Source organism: Dendrobates tinctorius, unplaced genomic scaffold (assembly GCF_039654945.1).
Source record: "Dendrobates tinctorius isolate UK_male_01 unplaced genomic scaffold, ASM3965494v1 ptg000008l, whole genome shotgun sequence".
In the NCBI taxonomy this organism is placed as follows: domain Eukaryota; kingdom Metazoa; phylum Chordata; class Amphibia; order Anura; family Dendrobatidae; genus Dendrobates; species Dendrobates tinctorius.
The window spans coordinates 53,559,079-53,579,623 of NW_027361676.1; the positions used below are offsets into that span (position 1 = coordinate 53,559,079).

General features: G+C 41.0%; 1 protein-coding gene across 3 annotated transcripts in view; it reads right to left on the reverse strand.

Moving 5' to 3' along the window:
* Nucleotides 1-20,545, reverse strand: part of GLRA3 (glycine receptor alpha 3) — a 419,963-nt gene that overhangs the window by 331,583 nt on the left and 67,835 nt on the right. For all 3 annotated transcript variants that reach the window (XM_073577590.1, XM_073577598.1, XM_073577603.1), the window contains exon 2: nucleotides 14,554-14,681. In XM_073577590.1, coding sequence (XP_073433691.1) covers nucleotides 14,554-14,681 — 128 coding nt within the window. The remainder of the gene's footprint in view (nucleotides 1-14,553; nucleotides 14,682-20,545) is intronic.

Genomic DNA, 20,545 nt, shown 5'->3' on the forward strand with positions numbered 1-20,545 from the left:
TTACATAGCAAAAACTTGATAACAGATTCTCTTTAAAGCAAATACTATTGTAACATCAGAAGAGGGTATGGCTACCTGGTTGCCAGCTTCTTTTGTCAGAGTGGGAGAATGTATTATTGATCTTAAAATGTGTCTGCTGTGCAATTGTCCATTCAGCTGTATGAAATTGATCAGTGGATGATCTACAGGGGTTGATTTATAAAGTCACAAACTTTTACAAGAAAAAAGAAATAAAAAAGTGGCATTATTGGTTTCAACAATCTGGCGTCACAGTGCACATATCCTAAACTTCTGGCAGGGTGTCTTAGTTCTCTGTTGTGAGTTCATTTTCCCCTTCTTCACTGAGGTCTGGGGAACTCCCTATTCTGGTTAAGGAAGGTAATGAGCCTGATTATCAGGCACCTGAGTCTAATGAGGATGACTGGCTGAGTGGAGTCACTGACTGTATATAGGGCTGCCGACGCCCTCCTGCCCTGCGGGTGATTTCTCTGTGGACTCCTGGGACACCAGTCTGATTCCTGCTTCCCTAAAGCTAAGTTTCTGCTTTGCCTGTTTGCATTTGTGTTTTGTGTTTGTTTTCCTTGCTTTTCTGGATTCTGCCTTTCCCTGCTGGGATGAGCTGAATCTCCTTTTGCCGTTTGCTCTGTCTTCAGAATATTCCTGAGTACTGACATAGCTTTTTTGAAGCCTAGCGTCTTCAGGGCCTTTTTCACTGTCAGTCTGTTGGCTCTTATTTTCATAGGGTTTTTCACGGATTGCAGACAGCAGCCTTCCTGTCCTTTCCTATCTAGGTAGTTTTTGGCCCCGTCTTTGCTCAGTCTATCTTTCTGTCTGTGTTAGTGTTTTCATCTTGCTTCACCGTCATTATATGTTGGGGGCTGCCTATTGCTTTGGGGTCTGCTCTGGGGCAGTTTAGATTTCCCCTTTCTTGCTTTAGGCCTATTTAATTCTCCGGCTGTGATCGAGGGGTCTAGGGCATCGTAGGAACTCCCCACGGCTACTGTTAGTTGTTGTGATAGGATCAGGGGTCTGCAATCCGATAGCTGCCAACCTCTCTGGTTTTCTGGACTTAGCTAGCATTTTTGTTTTTGCCTCCTACGGTGACTCAATCATAACAGTTCTCCATACGTGCACTACTTTGAATCGTATTGGTTTCAACAAGACACAAGTACAGTTGAGTCACTTTGTAGTCCATAGGCTTATGGCCTACAAGGAGTGAGCATTATGGCACTGGCAGTGCAATAGTGCCAAGCCTTACTCCTTTACCCATGGCTGCCTGTCACAATCATTTTTGGATCTGTCAGCTTGGCCTGCTCACATTTAAACTTTTTTCCTTTCTGGCCATCGGGGGTTAAAGTCAGTTTTTGCCCCGGTTGTCGCTGGTGTTACTAAAACTTTAGTTAGCCTGCTGATGGGTTTTCCCCCGGTGGCCACTGGAGTTACGGCATTTTAATTAATTATCTATGCAGGTGGGTGCCACTCCCACCTCTCTTTATAAGGTCACCTGCTGCTGCAGCTCACTGTTGGTAATACAGCTCATTTGGAAGCCAATCATTCTGAAGAGAGAAGCTATCTTGAGCAGTGGTGTTTGCAGCAGATCTGGAGCAGTGGTTTTCCTGCTGGAACCGGTGTTCGAGTGCCTTACTCTGCAGTCCAGTGCATGACTGCAGAGCAAGCTAAGTGTTGTTTATTTTTCCCTGTCTGTTATTTTCCTCATTGTCTTATTAGTACAGCTGTGGGACCAGTGTCCGCACTTGCCAGTTCCCTAGTAATGGATAGGTGCAGGGCAAGTGAGGGACCTAGGTATCCTGGTCAGCAACAGGTTGAAAGAACCTGTGTAGGGAATGTGAGGAGAGTCCAGGGCACTTCCTTAGGAGAGCGCAGGAGGTGTCCATTTCCCCATTCCCTATTGCAGGGCCCACCATTGTAATTGTGTCCCCGGTGTCCCCTTGTTTGTCTCTGTTGGTTTTGTGACTGACCGGTCGGCGGGTCACGCCTCGCAGGGTCAGTCTCATCATGACACTGCCACCTTTTGTTGTACTCAGCATCAGATCTTACAAGTGGCCTAGCATTCCTTAGTGACATCATCTCCCACGGACTTTTAAGTCTCACTTCGATACAACCAAGTGACTTAATATTGAGACTATAGTGTGTTTATGTTAGAATCTATTTAGTTTTGTCCATCCGCCATCTTGTTGAGGTGTTCTGGTTGCTGGACTTTTTCTCCTGGTGCTGGGTTTGTCTGAGGTCAGGTGATTGTATCACCCTTTATTACCCAGCACCTGCTTCCCAGTCCTTGCTGGACTACAGTGTTAATCCGCTAGAGTTCTGTCTAGGAGCTTTGATGGTGTTTTGTGTTTGATGTCGTGCAGTTCTGGTATCTCTAGTTTGGCCTGCTTTGTTTTTTGGTTTTCCTTTCATTTCTGCAGCTTCTTCTATTTTCTTACTAGGAGTTTACCTGGTATTTGTTCCCAGTCCCTAGTTTGTTTCAGGGATACCCTTCCCCCTACCTTTAGGTCTTCGTTTGAGTTTAGGCTAGGAAACATCGGTGGGTCTATTCACAAGGAATAGGTCGCCCACTCCATCGTAGCGCTTCAGCCTAGTCCTAGTGCAGGGTCAACTTCTCCCCCTTCTGTCCTAGTCCTGAGTTGCATATCCGTAACGGTTTACTTTGTTTGGAGAGAGGATGATTACTGCTTATTATGTTTGAATGAGGAAATGGGCTAGACACCATTTTCGAGCCTGACATGTGATGTACTTGACCTAGAAGAGATGGATCACAGGTTGAGATTATGAGTGTGTGTCAGTGCGTTCCAGGCTATGAGGGCTGCACTATATGTGCTTTAGAAACTTATTTCCTGAATAACTCCTAGAACAAAAGGGGGGAGCACATTGAGAGTTGGGAATTAGTATACGAATGTCAAAGCATGATAAGTATCATTCATATACACGTGGAATTTATAAGCAGAATTTATGTGTCATAAGCATTATGACTATTGTTTATATTGTATGTTGATGGGTCTCCCATAGCTTAAGAACCTTGTTGGGGGAGATTATTTTAAACATTAAAGGTCTTAGCATCACCGAAAATATGTTTATCTATGCTGCATCTGAGAATGAAGGGAAGAGCATTGGCTGTGTATAGCAATTGAAGCACTGTAATCTGTTACCATTTTTTTCCCCTCGTATACATATAGACTGATTATATATTCATCCTCTGATGGCCAGTCAGAGCAAAGATATTCTGTCTGTGTCCATCTTAATGGTCCTGGGTATGTAGACCTGGTGTGATGAATATTCCTTTCTTGTCTTCACAATAATTTATTCATTTTTGTATGTTACATATTTAGGCTGCATAAGAGTCATTGAGGGTTAGCTGACGATGAGCGGGGATGCCATAATCCAATCCTAGTGTGCCAACCTCTTTGGAAAGGTAGAGTAAATTATAGGCCTGAATAGTGCTAGATTATCTCCCTTATCCTCAATTAATTGATGGAATGCAGCTACCAGAGAGCTAGTTGTATGAATCATAGAGATGGTTGTCTTCTGTGATGTAATCCTGGGGTATTGTTCTAGAGCACATAGCAATAAGAGGATTGTTTTGTGTATCTGGGTCAGGTTTTATGGGAAGTCTGAGAGATGGGTGTCTCTGGCTTCCCAAATACCTCAAATCTGGGTGTGGTTAAACTGTTAAAATTGAGTCTGTTGTCTGGCACATGGCTGTCTGTGGAGGGAGAATGCCTCCTGTGTGTGATATCCAGACTGAGCCAGTGTACTGGATGCTATCCAGCCTGTGCGACCAGGACTGGCTGACAAGGGACTTTGTCCAACTGTTTTCTTTGTTTTGCTTTCACTGAAGTCTGTTTATGTTTCCTTTGCTTATGAATGGCTTATGAAGCAGCAATAAACCAACATGGACGTTTCAATGGAAACACTTCCTGTTTTGCCTTCTGACACACCCAAGTAGCATTCCCTATACATATAAGAAGCTTCTCCTTTTTATGAGTGCTACATAAATCTGTTGTGTACAGTAGGAGGGCATTTTTAACACTGTTTTTATGCTGTTCACCATCGCCTGTTAGGCAAAAGGATTGAGTAGAGAATCTCATTGGCGTTAATGGGGTAGATATGTGTAGAGCCTAATGAGACATCCCATGAAGGGGTAGAAAAAAGGTCATAAAACTGTATCGGTGGTAGATAATGGTATGTGAGCCATAAAGTAAAGAGGACCCATTTCTATGGAAGCCCGTTGGTGGGTGGTGGCGCCATGCCTGCATCCAACGCGGTAAAATTTTGCGTTTCCATGCTGTCGCCACACACATCAAATTGCCGCATGTGGACGCATCCATATACAACGCATGTCCCTGCGTACCCAATGTTAAAGATAGGTATGCAGGGAAACGCAGGACACATAGAGAAGTAGGCGGAGCATAGGCAAAGCTTCAGTGAGGAAGAAAAGAGGAAGTAGGCAGCCATCCGCAGCCCTCCTGAACGCAAATCTGAACCTAGCCTAAGACTGTTTACTTTAAGTTTGCAACTTTGTATCTAAAATGTGGATGAAATTGATACATTTTCACCATTATGTGATAAGAGATTCACTTGTGGGCTCACTGCACAAATGTGACATAGCTACATGATATTGATTTGTGTGACATCAATTTTAACCAAAACATATGAATAAAAGACAAACAATATTATGACATCATCATAACAGATTAGTAGCTAGAAACACAGGCATTGCCTATTGTGATATAAAACTCTATTCTGACGGCACTGGTGTGTGTTCCGGTTGGGCTGACCACTTACTGTCCAAAGATCACAAAGTAATGAAAAAATTGATAAATTCTTTAGTAGGGGGTATGATTAAAATGCATTTCATATAACACTTCACTTTCATATCAAAACGCTATAGGCATATCTTTTATATTGTAGCAATGTATTGGGTTTTCTGGATCCCTTAATCAAGCTATTTACTGGTTTCCAAATGGGGAAACATTTTCATAAAGTAAATTGGATTGTCAGGGAGTGTCTGTAAACTTGCAAAAGAGATGGAATATATTCCAATCCTTTGCTTGCCCTATTTCTAGCAATCGAGGAAAGTGAATTTTATTGCTGAGCTATTTAATATGCATGAGGACAAAGCAATAAAAGAAGTGACTGCAGTAATATTGTGATGCTCAGAGATTATAGAAGATATTAGCAGTGGTGACAACGGCAGCATTATTTTCAGAGCTTTATTATGAAACCTCAGAGTCAATTGACTTTCATACTATGGTCATTTGTGCGGCTGAAGATTGCATAGCTTACTTAACTGTCCTCATAAAATGTTCTAAAATGGAAATTATGTTGTTATATTTAATTGGGCAATTTATTTAAAACATCTAGGACCTTCCGGGATAAGCAAGTAATTAAAAAACCCTAGCTAGTGGGCAGTTCTTATTTCCTGATGCTGGAAATGTTTACTAACAAACACTCAATGGAATTATTAATCCATGAATCGTGTAGTCCAATATCAATACTTGTATTTTAGTCTGGATTTGCAGAGCAACATTCTGTTACTTTAGTATAATGCAGACAATAATGTATTCCATGTCATTTTCTCTTGATCCACTGGAGCTTATGCCAAATTTTTCAAGGGGAACCTGACAGGTCTCTTGATGCTTTCATGCTGGCTATACACGGCTGTTGGCCAAACAATGACTGTACCATACACAAGAATGCTTTTCCGGCAAAGCGCTCATGTGTTATCTATGAGTATTTTGCCTACTGACATATAACAAAAAAAACAGACTGGCAGTTCCAAATGATTTGGAAGTGCCAGTCAGTTTTTTGCTATTTGCATATTAGCTCTCTAACTGAGCACTCCACCCTCCAGCCTGTGACGGATTTAAATGGCAGCAGGATCCTACCTACCCATAAAGTCAGGATTTAGCTTGAGAGGTATTCACACCTAAAAAAAACACCGTGAAAAATAGCCTCACCAAAAACCTTGTCAAATGACAAATGCTCTAGCGGGATGCAGCAGGTCCCTACTGATAAAGGCTGGAGCAGCACAGGTGCACTCTACAGATGAGAACAACCACCCACTCACCTATATAATGGAGGGGTTGGCTGCCTAGTAGAAAAAATGCACACAGATAATGCTTGCATAGGACGCATAGGATGCTAGTCACACAGTTGTGATGCAAAGTGTCTGGATAACAGCCTATTGATTACGCCCATAGTATTAGCAGTCGGGCTGTCCAGCACTATATATGCACCACACACAAAACCTAGCCAACATAAAGGGGCCTAGCTGCATCCTGCAAAAAATGATAAAAAGTGCAATAAAAAGATGAAAAAATAATGCATATGATAAATACATTAAATGAGGTATTGGTTAATATTTTGGCCAAAACAGATAAGCTCGCAACCCAACACCAAGGGTCCCCATTAACTTGCGAGTCCTAACACTAATTTAAAAACAGCTAACACAGGAAAACTAAAAAAAAATCATGAAAAATAGCCTCACCAACACCTTGTCAAATGACAAATGCACTAGCAGGATGCAGCAGTCCCTCACACCTACCCATAAATTTAGGTTTCAGCTTTAGAGAAGTGATCACACTAGGCACATAGGTTCCCAGAAAACCAGAAATCGCCTTGTCGTTGGCTGCTGGGCACACATGAATTGGCCAAATTATGTGCTAAGTATCTCCATTTTTCTTATTATCTTTAGCAGTAATGCTATTCATATTTCAAATATTTCATATTTACATGCTATCGCAGTACAGAGTGCAACTTTATTTGTTTGCCTACTGACATGTCAGCCAGTGGCTTATCTATGGGAGAATAATGCAATTGTCAGTTGAAAATTGGCGATATCTCCTTCATCCATCCGTCGGCTCGCACCTTCATACACATTAGACCACTGACCTTTAGCTACTGAACATGGACTAGCCTCAGTGAATAAATGCCTCACCGCACTTTTCCTAGTTTATTAGCATACGGTGAGCTGATGTGTACAAGTTTCTTTTTTTCTAGTATATTCAGTTCTAAAACACAATAAACATATTTCTGGATTATCTGAACAAAATTCTATAAAATGTCATGAAGGCAGTATAAAAGCATAACTAGATTCATTTTAAACAGACAAATACTAAGACTATGTTCACACTTGTACTTCTGCAGATGTACGACGTAAGCATCTGATGTTTATAATTGTGATGTATGCAAACGTGCAATTCATGAACTTACGGTACGTTTGTCTATATTAAGTTGTATACATTTAATATATGTAAAACATCTTTCTTCTTATGAATATGTTTCTACTAAAAAAAATATTGTTTTTTCCAACTTGTTTTTAATAGTAAACATAGGTTCACTCTTGTTGATTTTGGTTTCAACTCAAAGAGGAATTGCAGAGGGTGTGTCCAGAATAAACTTTTCTTTTCATCAAATTAATTAAAAAGGTATACAATTTAGACATGATGAAACATACTGCTTTCGATCACTTTGAGATCTGATTTGCAAAAATCTAAAAAAAAAACATGCACTGGACAACAGGACCATTTCACAAATGGCTGAAGCAATGAAGAGCAGGCTAATGATATTTGGTATGGTCACTCCATAATAACCTGCAGCTATGATATCACACACTCTATGTGGCCAACACATATTTTGGTGCCTCAAATGTTAGACCTGTTTCTGGGTGTATTTGACTGGCTCACTAACAATGGCAACAGTTTTCCCCTATCAGCTCTAGTTTTTGATGTACAAACATATGCCATATACCACTCTTCACTCTGCTCTCCCACAATAACTAAGGGTATTTGAATGTAGTGTTTAAATTAATATCTTTTAGGCATGAAGGGAAAATATTAAACATTAATAGAAAAGTGAACTACATGAAAATCTACTTATTTCAACCAAAAGCACAGATTTATGTTAGAAGCTTTGCAGTCATTTGAAACACAAGAAGCTCCTATTATAAAACTTCTGAGAGTGGGTTCCGTTAGAACAATCCTGCATAAGATACCAACAACACTACAATACTCTGCCACATCTGCATACCATCTTTCTTGGTGTCTGGCTTCCATTGTTTTTATGTCTTAGCGAAATATTTCACCTTGCTCGTTGCTTAAAGCAAAACTGTCATCAGGTTTGGCCGATACAAGTTATGGCCTCTGCCTTTCAGGGCTTATCTACAGAATTCTACAATGCTGTAGATAATTCCCCGATCCGACCTGCAAGAGAAGAAAAATAAGTTTTATTATACTCACCCAGGGGGCGGTCCGGTCTGAGGGGTGTTGCAGGTCCTGGTCTGGCGCCTCCCAACTTCTTGTGCTGCCACCTGCTTGCTTCATGGCTCCCCAACATCGTGCTCTTGTGCAGGCATACTTATATTCCCTGTTGAGGGCGGAACAAAGTACTGCAGTGCGTAGGTGCTGGTAAAGGTCAGAGAGGCCCAGTGCCTGCTTACTGCAGGAATTTGCTCTGCCCTCAACAGGGCAGAGAAGCACCTGTACAGGAGCATGATGCCAGGGGGCCATGAAGCAAGCAAGAGGGGGGCATTGCAAGAAGATGGGAGACGATGGACCAGGTCCCGCAACACCCATCGGACCGGACCTCCCCCAAGTGAGTATCATAAAACTTATTTTTCTTCTCTTGCAAGTCGGATCGGGGGCTTATCTTTAGCATTATAGAATGCTGTACTGTAAATAAGCCATGAAAGGCAGTGGCTGCATCATATAGCAGCCAAAACAGGTCACAGGTTCCCTTTAAGTGAACAAGGTTATCTGGTAAGAGATCTAAATGGGCATTTGCACTTCAAGATAATTGTGAAGAAGTGTTGTTAAAACTCTTGCTGTGAAAATAAACTGACCTTAAATGATCTTTTGTGCATCATAAAAGATCATTATTCTTGAAGGTGAGACATCCTGTGTAGACAGGACTCACAGCACCATGAACAATGTCACTGACCAATCTACTGGAGATTGCTCAGTGTATGTCATTTGCTTTGGTTAGCCTTTGTAAGCAGTCATTCAAACAACCACTAATCTGTAAAAGTTTGCTGATTAGTGGTCATTTTGTTCTAAAGGGGGTTTTACACTAAGCGATATCGCTAGCAATATTGCTAAAACGTCACCGGTTTTGTGACGTTATAGCGATATTGCTAGCGATATCGCTATGTGTGATACTTACCAGCGACCGGCTCCCCCGCTGTCCATCGCTGATCGCGCGAGAATGTCCGGCTCCATTTCTCGTCGGGCGCTTCCTGCTGAGACTTCCTGCTGTGACGACGAGCGACGCGTGGAGGCGGGCGGGAGGACGTCAGGATTGCTGTGTGTGAAAGGTGATCGCTGGTCGGATCGCTGGTGCATCGCCAAATGTAAAAGGGCCATTAGAGACAGTCAGTTTAAACTGACCCTAAATAACTGAGCAGATAATGGACTTCAGCACTCATGTTAATACCAAGCCTGTTGAAATGAAAGCAAATATCCTCTACTAACTGTGTGTAGTTGTCTGAATTCTTGCTGCCAATAAAGTTTTTCACAAGAACAAAAGAATACCAGGCACATGATTCAATTTCATTCATTGATGATATGCAATGTGGGTCAATCAAGTTGTCTCATCTGTGGACCATCAAAACTTCCTGCTTCTGTTTTTGCACTACAGTGACTTGCGACCTGAAATTTCACAGTTTTTTGGGGTTTGCCTCAGTTCATGTAAAGAACATGCCTACAACTGTGAACATTCGGTTTTCTTTTTGTTATGAAGCAAGCAACAAATAGGTCAGGTGCCTAAAATCAGTATTTTGTAGAGCCTCATTTTACAACAATAATAGCTGCAAGTCACTTTGGATAAGTCCCTATGTGTTGGTTTGGTGCCAGACATAGTGTTTTACTAGGTGGCCAAAAAGTTCAAATATGGTCTCATCTGAACACAGCACCTTCCTCCATATATTTGAGGAGTTTCCCACTTGTCTGTTAGTAAACTAAACATGAGCCTTACAGTTTTTTTTGTGTAAGTAAATGCTTTTCTACGCACACTCTTCTACAAAGTCCACCTATATGGAGTGTACGACATATTGTGGTCATGTGGACAGGTACTCTAATCTCTAGTTGGGAACACTACTTCTCCTTCAGGGTTACCTTTGGTTTTTGTGCTGACTCTCTGATTAATGTCCTCCTTGCCAGGGCTGAAGGTTTTGGTGGCCCTCTCTTGGAAGTTTTGTTGTGGCACCATATTCTTTCCATTTGATGATAATGGATTTGATGGTGCTCTGGGGGATTACTATAGATTGGGATTTTTTTTTATACTCATCCCTTCCTTGTACTTCTCAACAACTTTCTACATGACTTGTTTAGAGATTTCCTTGATCTTTGTGATGATGTTTGGTTAGCAATGCCTCTTGATTATTGGTGTGAAAGCCTGTTTAGCCTTTCAGAAAAGTTGTGTACATACTGACAGACCATGTGACAATTAGATTGTATACAGGTGGACTTCCTTCACTAGGAATATGACTTATGAAATTAATTGCTTACACCAGAAATGTTAAGGTGCTTCATCGCAGAAGGGATGAATAGATATGCACATGCCACATTTTTATTATTTGATCCCATAAATTTAATTTATACCTATATTTTTCTCACTTCAACAACTTAAACAATTTAGTGCTGATTCATCATTCACAAATCGGATTGCAATGTTACAAAATAGGTAAAAAGCCAAGGGAGATGAATACTTTTGCAAGGCACTGTATGTCTTCAATGCATGAATCATCTTTTTTCAAAGCTTTTACCATTAGATTCATCAGGTCTAGTTTTAGGGCCCCGTTACATGCTTCAATGCCCCAGCGATCCCACCAATGATCCAACATGGATGGGATCGCTGGGACATAGCTGATCGCTGGTGAGCTGTCACATAGGCAGACTCAACAGTGATCAGGACCAGCTAGCACGCTGGTATCCAGGGTAAACAGTGGGTATCTAAGTGCCGCGCGGCCTTAGTTACCCGCTGTTTACCCTGGATACCCGATCAGGACCAGTGAGCGCCGCATGGCATTTAGATACCCGCTGTTTACCCTGGATACCAGCTCCCAGCGTGTGCTGTATGGTCTCTCGATGTCACATGCAGCGACGTGTGCTGCCCAGCGGGAGACCAACGATAGATTTATGGCCCAGACCATTAGGCAACCATTAACAATCAGCCAACTGATCGTTGATCGTTGCTACGTGTAACACGCAACAATGTCGTTTCGACATTGCTGCAGTGTCACCAAACTGGTGACGTTGCAACGATATTGTTCACAATATTGTTGCGTGTAACAGGGCCTTTATACTTAGTGGCAGTAGTATAATTTTATCTCATGCTACCAAAGGTTCTTTGTTCATATTTTGTCCTTCAACCACAATATATTCCCTTGGAGGCCAATCTTTTCTTGCCTAATGTTTTTTTTTTTTGCTTTACTATCCCAAAGGCATGAAAAGCAATGATACCTTGTGTAGCCATTTTGTTGACCAAGAAAAAGAATAACTCTCTAAATGTACACAAATAATTTTATCTTAATCAGCACTAAAAAACCAAGGAACAGGCGTAACACTAAGACAATTTTATTTTGTTGGAATGTGTTATCAAATGATGGTGGCCAGTACTCAGATTATTTTCAGGGACCAACATGTCATAATGGAGTACAGCAAGGCCCAGGATAGGCAGTTTCTTTGGCAGAGTTGGATTCCATATCAAGATGAACCGAGTAAGTGGATGGTACAGATCATATTGAAACAAAACGAGTCTCTCTTCATACTAAAAGTGTTATACATGTATTTTCTGAGCAATTAAAAGGTTTCCAGAATTGCAATTTGTATCAAATTTAATCACCGCAAGTTGAATTTTTCGGGGAAATTCAGCATAACTGGCAAACGAACTGCATTAATAATAATGAAAGAAAAAATCATACTATACATTTCATCAAGAATCTTCTAATGTTACTCCAAACATTAAAATCAAAATACAATTTTATAGAAAAGATTGAGATATAGTACAATGCTCACAGTCCCACAGAGAATCAATGGACCATCAGTGTGCATACTTGACCATCCCTCCATTCAAATAGGAGATGTCTGTTCTCAGCTTTGACAATTGTTCTCAGTGGTTAGAGCCCAACATATTCTATTCTGTTTAGTGGTGATAATATTCTATTGCTGGAATCATCTCTTATTTTTATAACAATCTCTTTCCTTTGGCAACTTTGAAAAAATCCATCCCCCAATCATGGACATGTGCAACTTTTCAGCTTCCAAGCCACCGGTGAATTATACAGCACATTATTTCACTGCTGTTCACTTGTCTTTATTCTGTGATGTTTTCGTAATATGCGGGATGGAGTGGCGCATCAACACATCATTATTTTATTTATAATACTATGCACTTGCACTGTCAGCACTTTCTAAATCCCCACAATATGTGTGTGGATTTGTGGGGACATCCCCTACATTATGTGGGATGATTTATAATGTAATTTGTGTACACTTTTCATATATCTTTTTGGTTCTATACATGTATTCTGTCTTGTATTTTTTATCTATCTATCTATCTATCTATCTGTCTATATTTTTTATGAATATATAAATATATATATACCACTTGTAGTCTTCATTTCTATTCACTTCGCTGTATTAACATCTTTATCTAGCTTTTTGCAGGGCGGCGATTGTGCAATATATACAAGATTCTGCTTTTTCTGGAGGCAATTGTCTTTCATAATATTCTTGCTGTACAAGCCAACTGTTCATGATTATATCTGGTCCTTTGCCCTTAAACATCTGAGTTTGATATGCAACACTCCTAGGAGAAAGGGGTGGTACCTTGTGGCAGCCGAATGACATGGACCATCGCTGGTGCGCATGTCTCCTATGCGAGCGATGACCGAAGAATTGCTTCCGGCACTGGTGTAAGATGCGTGCAGGTCCGTGACTTCATTGGGCATTTCCCATGACCTGCACCGCCATCATGGCACCCGGGGTGGCGCCACTGCTGGGGCTCATTATCGGCCACATGTGCCGTTGTCAGTGATATGTCCAACACCTGGCAGAGGGGTTTATATTGGGTATTAGGGACACACAACTCCACAACAGCCCCCTGAGGAAGCCCACGTGAAATGTGAGTTGAGACCATGTGTACGACACCACAGGAGAGGTATGGGTAAGAGCAACTACCATTTATGATACTCATGCTGCTGTAGTCAATGCATATATGTCTCAATATTGTGTTTGGTGTATGATACAGGTACTATTTGTCTTACTTGCATTGACACAGCTGCATGAGTCTGTCTGATTTTTTTGTTATGGACTTGATGCACTGTCACTTTATATAACATACACATCCTCTTAATAGTCTCTCCTTGACTACACTGTACCTGGGGTGTTGCACTTGACTTTTCTCGTTGCACCCAATCCTTTTGTCTTTAATAGCTCTGTCATTGATATGATACTTTTATTGTTATTCTGATGTGCCTTTTATGTATTTTGTTAAATAAATTATCTTTCTTTATACTCTGTTGGTGGATCGTTTTACTCCATTTTTGCATTTATAAATTCCTGGTGGGTGTTTTTACATGGCTATTGCCTTTAGTGGTCAGGTTACATAGGCCTAGGACTGCGTAATATATAATGCTTTCTGTCTTAAAGATTTTGTATTATAAACTTACCAAAACTAGCAGAAAACTTCCTCAAATATTGTAAGATTATTGTTCATGTTTTGGTTTGACTGCTTTTATGATTTCTTTGGCAATGAAATGAATAAAAAACTTATTTCAGTATGAAAAAAGCAAAGGTCATGGGATATTTCTCCTTTGACTACTGTGCAGTATAGTGTGTGAATAATAAAGGCAACTGATTTTGTTAAGTCACGCTATTGTCTCTCTTTTTTGCTTTTGGAATGTAGGATGGACTTCTGGCAAACAGTAGTATAGCATCACCAAAGCCATTCAATAATCTGCATGTTAAAGGGGTTATTGAGGACTATTTAATTATTTTACTACCAACCTATTGTGTCTGGTGCCAATCTCTTCAGATATAGAGTGGCCACAGAATGTTCCTGCCAATGATTTAGAGGCTTCCACTAACATCTTTTCTCTTCCGCTCTGCTATGCTGACGGGGTGTGATTGTCATTGCCATGTTGATTGACAGCTGGTTTCCACTTGTCTAACTGCAGGGAGATGAATGGTGTCAGCAGCCACATCCTGTTGAGAGAGCATCCCGGAAAAAGAAGAGCTGCTCTTTTGATGTCGAGCAGCTGAATCTCCCACCAGGAGCAGTTGGTGACCATTCTATGCCCACGCCGGGTAGAACAAGCAGGTTGTTGCTTCTGTTAGCAACTACCTGCCTGTTTGTATATAAACCCATAGTAAAATGGAAAGCTCTAGACAATCCCTTTAATAACATTTGTGGCACAAGCCGATGTAGGCACCTGGAAGAAGTTTGAAAGCCAGTGTCAACATTCATCAACATTCTACATACAGCAGTACCGGTGAATTTCTTTTATGTCTGCTAAATTTAAAAATATATTACCTTTGAAGTTAGGTCTTATTCTAGCATCATAACCAGATGTTCTACCCATGAGTTTGTCCAGAAAATCAGATGGTGACATTGGTGAACTACGGGATCGGGCACTGTCTGTTTCCTTAGTTGCAACCAAACTAGAAGATAAAATAGGAATTTGATTAAAATTAGCAAATATTTCAGCAAGTCATTAAAAATAAATGTAGTCACTATTTTCAAGTGCACCTGATGCTAATGAAAATCATATACAATAATTTCTGTCTATACTTTACACTAGTTAGAAAAGAGAAGAATTCCTTATCCATCATATCTTATATGACACCAATATGTTCTTCAGTGTTTTATACTAAATTTCCATCGGTGTCAGACCCCACGCTAGATGCAGAGACATACAGTATATAAAATAGGCTCAATATAAAAATTGACTCTCTGCACTTCCTTTTAATTAACACAGATTATTTCACCATTTATGGAGTTTAGTTTTCTCCTTTCCTTTGACTGGCAAATTTCCCTTCTTTTGCAGAGTGCTTGGAAAAAAACTTTGTTGAATTCAACTTTGGAAATATTTTCAAGAAAATTTCATTAAAGTTCATTAGAAATTTTTTTATTGTCAGTCATTTAAAATGTGGTACAGCATGTTTTGAATACAAGTCGCTCTTAGTCATATTCTATGACATATTCTATGACTAAGAATGACTTGTGCTTGAAGCACATAAGAACGTGTGGACCACTGTACAATGTTTTTAAATGATTAACTGTCATGACTTTGTTGTCAGGTGTCCAGTGACCTGGGCCTCCTTACCTGTCCCTACAGCCCTAGCTCGCCCTGTTCCCTGGACTACGACTGATGGTGAAGACGCTGGGGCCACGTACCATGCCTTAGTTCCTGAATCTGCCCTCAGTCTTTATTCTTCCCCCACCCAGGGAAGAGGGGAGTAGTAGCGTACCATAATACTCCAACCAGACTAACAAGGTAATACGAACAGAGATAACAAAAATACTAAATATACAAATATACTCACACATAAAACAGAGCAATGCATCGGGGAGTGGATGATGTGGTTAAATCAAATTAGGAGAAGAAAGGAATTTTCACACACTCAAAACCTAGCAACAGTCACAGATAAATCCACTAAGCATCTTCTCCAACAATAACCACCAACAACAACCACCAAACAACCACTAGCCTTGCAATAAAAGCTAGCTTTGACAATGATTGCTAGCTAGGTCCCAGATTATATAGGAGATAGGAGTGGCTAACAGTGCACAACTCTCAACTGAGCAGATTAACAGCTGCATTGCTAAAAGAAAGTCATACCGTTTAATATGAAGGTGAAGTGCATCTAATCAGTGCAGGAGTAGAAGAAATCAGACACTGTGGTCTTCTGGCTCCTCGCTGTCATGGTAAACCCATGACATTAACAATAAAGAAAAATGAAAATTTATTGAGATGCTGGAATGGCTTTTTCTTGGAAACTTCCTTTTGGTTATATGCACCTTATGGTGACTTTTTCAGAGAACAAGCAAATACTGAATATTCATTGTTTTATGAGTCCAATGTAAAACCAACCATTGTTCGTAGATTCTGTTCAAATCTGCATTTCTGGTTTCCCTTTATAATCAAATACAAGTAACATGGCTGTACTGTATCTGTCTCACCAATGCACGTACAATGAATTACTTTTTCCTTTCAGCATGAAGTGCTATGCAGATTTGACCATTCTGACATTTCATTCAGGTTGTGTTTAGTTGTTCCACGGAGAATGTAATAATTTTTGACTAACAATATCTTTTTTTCAGCTCTCAGAGAGTTTGTTGCAATGAGGTGCCATGTTGAACTTCCTGTGACCAGTATGAGAGAGCGTTAACACCAAATGTAACACACCTGCTTCCCATTTATACCTGAGATCTTGTAACACTGATGAATCACATGACACTGGACAGGGAAAATGATTAGTTAGGCATAATTTGGCTATTTTCACTTAGGGATGTAGTTACCAAGAAAGAGATGCTGCCATCAGCATAGCCAGCATCTATAAAATCTGGGTGCAAACTCCCTGTTTGGCTGTACTACTTTGAAGTGATAGCTGCTGGACATTATGGGGAATCTGTGGCCATACCTCACGTCATTAGCACACATTTTCAGAATTCAGCAGTGTGTGAAATAAGAATAGTTTTTTTTGCCAATGCTCATGAATTGAGTTGCTGAGCTTTCGAATTCTCAAGGGCCTGCGAGTTTCAGAAAATTTATTTCAAAAATCAATCCTATGTGGATCATTCCACCCATCTGTAAATCAAAGACTTCAAGTAGCAGGTACATCCCAACATCTACTGTCCAGAGCATGCTGGAGAAATTGAATCATAAAGGCCTGCTGCTCACAAAGTGACAAGTGAGGACTATTAGAAGAAGAGACTTGTTTGGGCCTAGCAACATAAGGACTGGACATTAGATCAGTCAAAATCTGAATTGTTTCCTGATGAACCAACATTTTAGATTTTTGGCACCAATCACTAAGTTTTTGTGAGACCCAGAAAAAAGAGTAGATGGTTTCTTCATGTGTGATGCCCACCATGAAGCATATAGGGGGAGGTGTGATGGTGCTAGTGACATTGTTGTAAGTAATTCCAAAATCAACATACCCTTACCAAGCATGTATCGCATCACATTCTGCAATGACATGCATCATTTTGCACTTAATGGGACCATCATTTGTATTACAAAAGACAATGACCCCAAACACACCTTCTAACCATATATGGGAATTGAAGCCAAAAAAGAAAAGCAAGGAGTGCTTCATCAGATGACATTTCCTCCACCATCACCTGATATCAACTCATGCTGTAATTTGGACAGCAGAAATAAGAAAGTAGGCAACAAGTGCTCAGCACCTATTGGAACGCTTTCAAGACTGTTAAGGTACCGTCACATTTAGCGATGCACCAGCAATCCCGACAACGATACGACCCGGTCAGGATCGCTGGTGCATCGCTAAATGGTCGCTAGTGAGCTGCCAAACTGGCAGATCTCACCAACGACATAGCAGCGGTCGGCGGTCGTTACTTACCTGTCAGATGCAGCAATGAAGACGTCCTCCCGCCCGCGTCCACGCGTCGCTCGTCGGCGCCAGCAAGAAACCCAGCAGGAAGCGACGATAAACGGCCCAGGACGTTCTCGCGCGATCAGCAATAACCAGCGGGGGAGCCGGTTGGAGGTAAGTATCACACATAGCGATATCGCTAGCAATATCGCTGCTGTGTCACAAAATCGGTGATGCTTTAGCCATATCGCTAGCGATCTCGCTTAGTGTGACGGGCCCTTTAGAAAGCCATTCCAGGTGACTTATTGATGAAGCTAAGAGATTGCCAAGGGTGTGTAAAACTGTCATCTGATTAAAAGATGGATACTTTGATGAATGTAAAGTTTAATAACACACATTCTGGTTTGTTTTACACTTGTTTCTTTACTCTTTTTTTCCATATGTATTCCATCACAGTTTAGCTGTCTTCAGTCAGAATCTACAATGTGCACATTTCCATAAGAACAAGGAAAACCATTACATGAATAGGTATGTCCAAACTTTTGACTGCACTTTACATGCTGAGTTTTTTAACACTTAATGCAGATTGCCAATGTGTGTAGAGGGCTCAGCATCTGAGCTCTTTCCACATATGTCTGATGCCAACTATGTTAAATAGCCAGCATTTGTGTCAAACAGCTGCAGTCAGAGCTGATCTCTGGTCACTGGTATTAAACATCACTGTCAATCTCTGACAACAGAATTTAAAATGGAACCTGTAATAGGTTACAAGCGCACTGGCTCCTATGGCAGTCAGAGAGATGCACATGAATGAATTGATATACAATTATGAGAAAAAATAAATATACCCTGTCTTAGTTAACATATCAGGACATGAAAAAATGTGGTCATTAGAAAGTCTTAAAGAGACCATGTCAACACACTTTGGCAGTGTAAAGTAAAAACATGGCTGTAATGGCACTGTAATGCTAATTAAATTGATACCTGTGTTGAAAAAAAACATTTTGTGATTTTTCTTTAACCCCTTAATGACCGCTGATAAGGGGCCTTATTACTCAGTGCCGGTTTTTAACGGCGCTGAGAAATAGGGGTATAGCACCCCATAAATGTGGAAATTGGACCCCGGAGAACATGATTCGGGTTGGTTTTTACTGTCCCCAGTCTCGTGATTGCCGTTATTCACTGAATAACAGTGATGGGAAAAAAAAGTCAGATTTTCAGTTCCTTTCTCTCTCCTCTGATTGATTTAGCATACGAGAGGAGAGAGAAATGGGGTCCCCCAATCCCAAAAAGTATCTCTGTCATCCCCAGACCCTCCTGCTCCATCCCCCAGGCCTTTGCGTCATCTTCCTTGAAGAAAATGGTGGGTGCATGCACAGTGTGCCTGCCGAGATCTGCAGGCCGGTACCCAGCACCAATAGGAGATTTTTCATATTGGTTCAATTTGATCACTGTGATAGACTCTATCACAGTGATCAAAATAAAAAAATTGTAAATCAAACCCCTTTTGTTTTTTCCATTCTTTGCTGTTGGGGTTGGGTTTAGAGCTAGGGTTAGGGTTGTGGCTAGAGTTAGGGTTGGGGCTAGGGTTGTGTCGGGGTTAGGGTTGTGTTGGTGTTATAGTTGGGGTTACGGTTGTGCTGGGGTTACAGTTGTGTTGGGGTTAGGGTGGTGTTGGGGTTAGGGTGTTGTTGTGGTTAGGATTAGTGTTGTGGTTAGGCTTATGGTTGTGTTGGGGTTATGGTTGTGGTTAGAGTTAGGATTATGGTTAGGGTTTTGTTGGGGTTAGGGTTTGAGATAGAATTGGGGGTTTCCACTGCTTAGGCACATCAGGGGTCTCCAAATGTGACATGATGCCTGCCATCGATTCCAGCCAATTTTGAGTTTAAAAAGTCAAACGGTGCTCCCTCCCTTCAGAACCCTGACATGTTCCCAAACAGTGGCTTTCTCCCACATACAGGGTATCAGCGTACTCAGCTGAAATTGCACAACAAACTTTGTGGTCAATTTTCTCCTGATACTCTTGTGAAAATAAAAAACCTAGGGTCTAAAGTAATTTTTTTGTGCAAAAAGTTAAATGTTATTTTTTTCATTCCAAGTTGCTTTAGTTCTCGTGAAACATCTGAAGGGTTAATAAACTTAGTGAATGTGGTTTTGCTCACCTTCGGGAGTGCAGTTTTTAGAATGGTGTCACTTTTTGGTATTTTCTGTCATATTGACCCCTGTTGTGAATTCACTTTCTGGCCTACCTCTGGTTACTAGTGAAGGTAGTGGAGCTGGTTATATTGACAGAGGGGTCGCGACTTCTCTTTCCGGGCTCCCTCTGGTGGTTACAGGAGGTAATGGAGCTGATCTAATTAACAGAGGCCTGCCACCTGATAATGAGGAGGATGATTGGACATTTGGAGTTTCTGACTGGATTTAAGACAGCCGACTCCCTCTCTCCCTGCTGGTTATTTTTTCCTGCTTCCTGAGGTCTTAGTTTCCAGCTCAGTCCCTGCATGCTCAAGCTAAGTGTTCTTTTGCTATTGTTTACATTTGATTTGGTTTTGTCTATTTCAGTTTTGTGTGGTCAGCCAGCCCCGGCTGGGGCTGTGCTGAATTTCCATCCTTATGTTACTGTTTGTGCCAGTTTGTTTTTGTCCCTTACTAGATTGGCCTCTCTTTGCTCTGCTTTCAGAATATACCAGAGTGCTGATATAGTGGGCGAAGTCAAGTGACTTCAGTATTTTTTCTATCAGATGTGTTGGGCATTTTTTGCAGGGTTTTTTGTGTGATTGCAGACAGTGCCTTCCCCTTCCTGTCCTGTCTAGTTAGTTTGGGCCCCATCGTTTGCTCAGCCTATTTTCCTACCTGCATTTGTGTTTTCATCTTGTCTCACCAACAATATATGTTTGGGGGCTATCTATTCCTTTGGGGTCTGCTCTGAATCGTAGAATCGTAGAATCGTAGAGTTGGAAGGG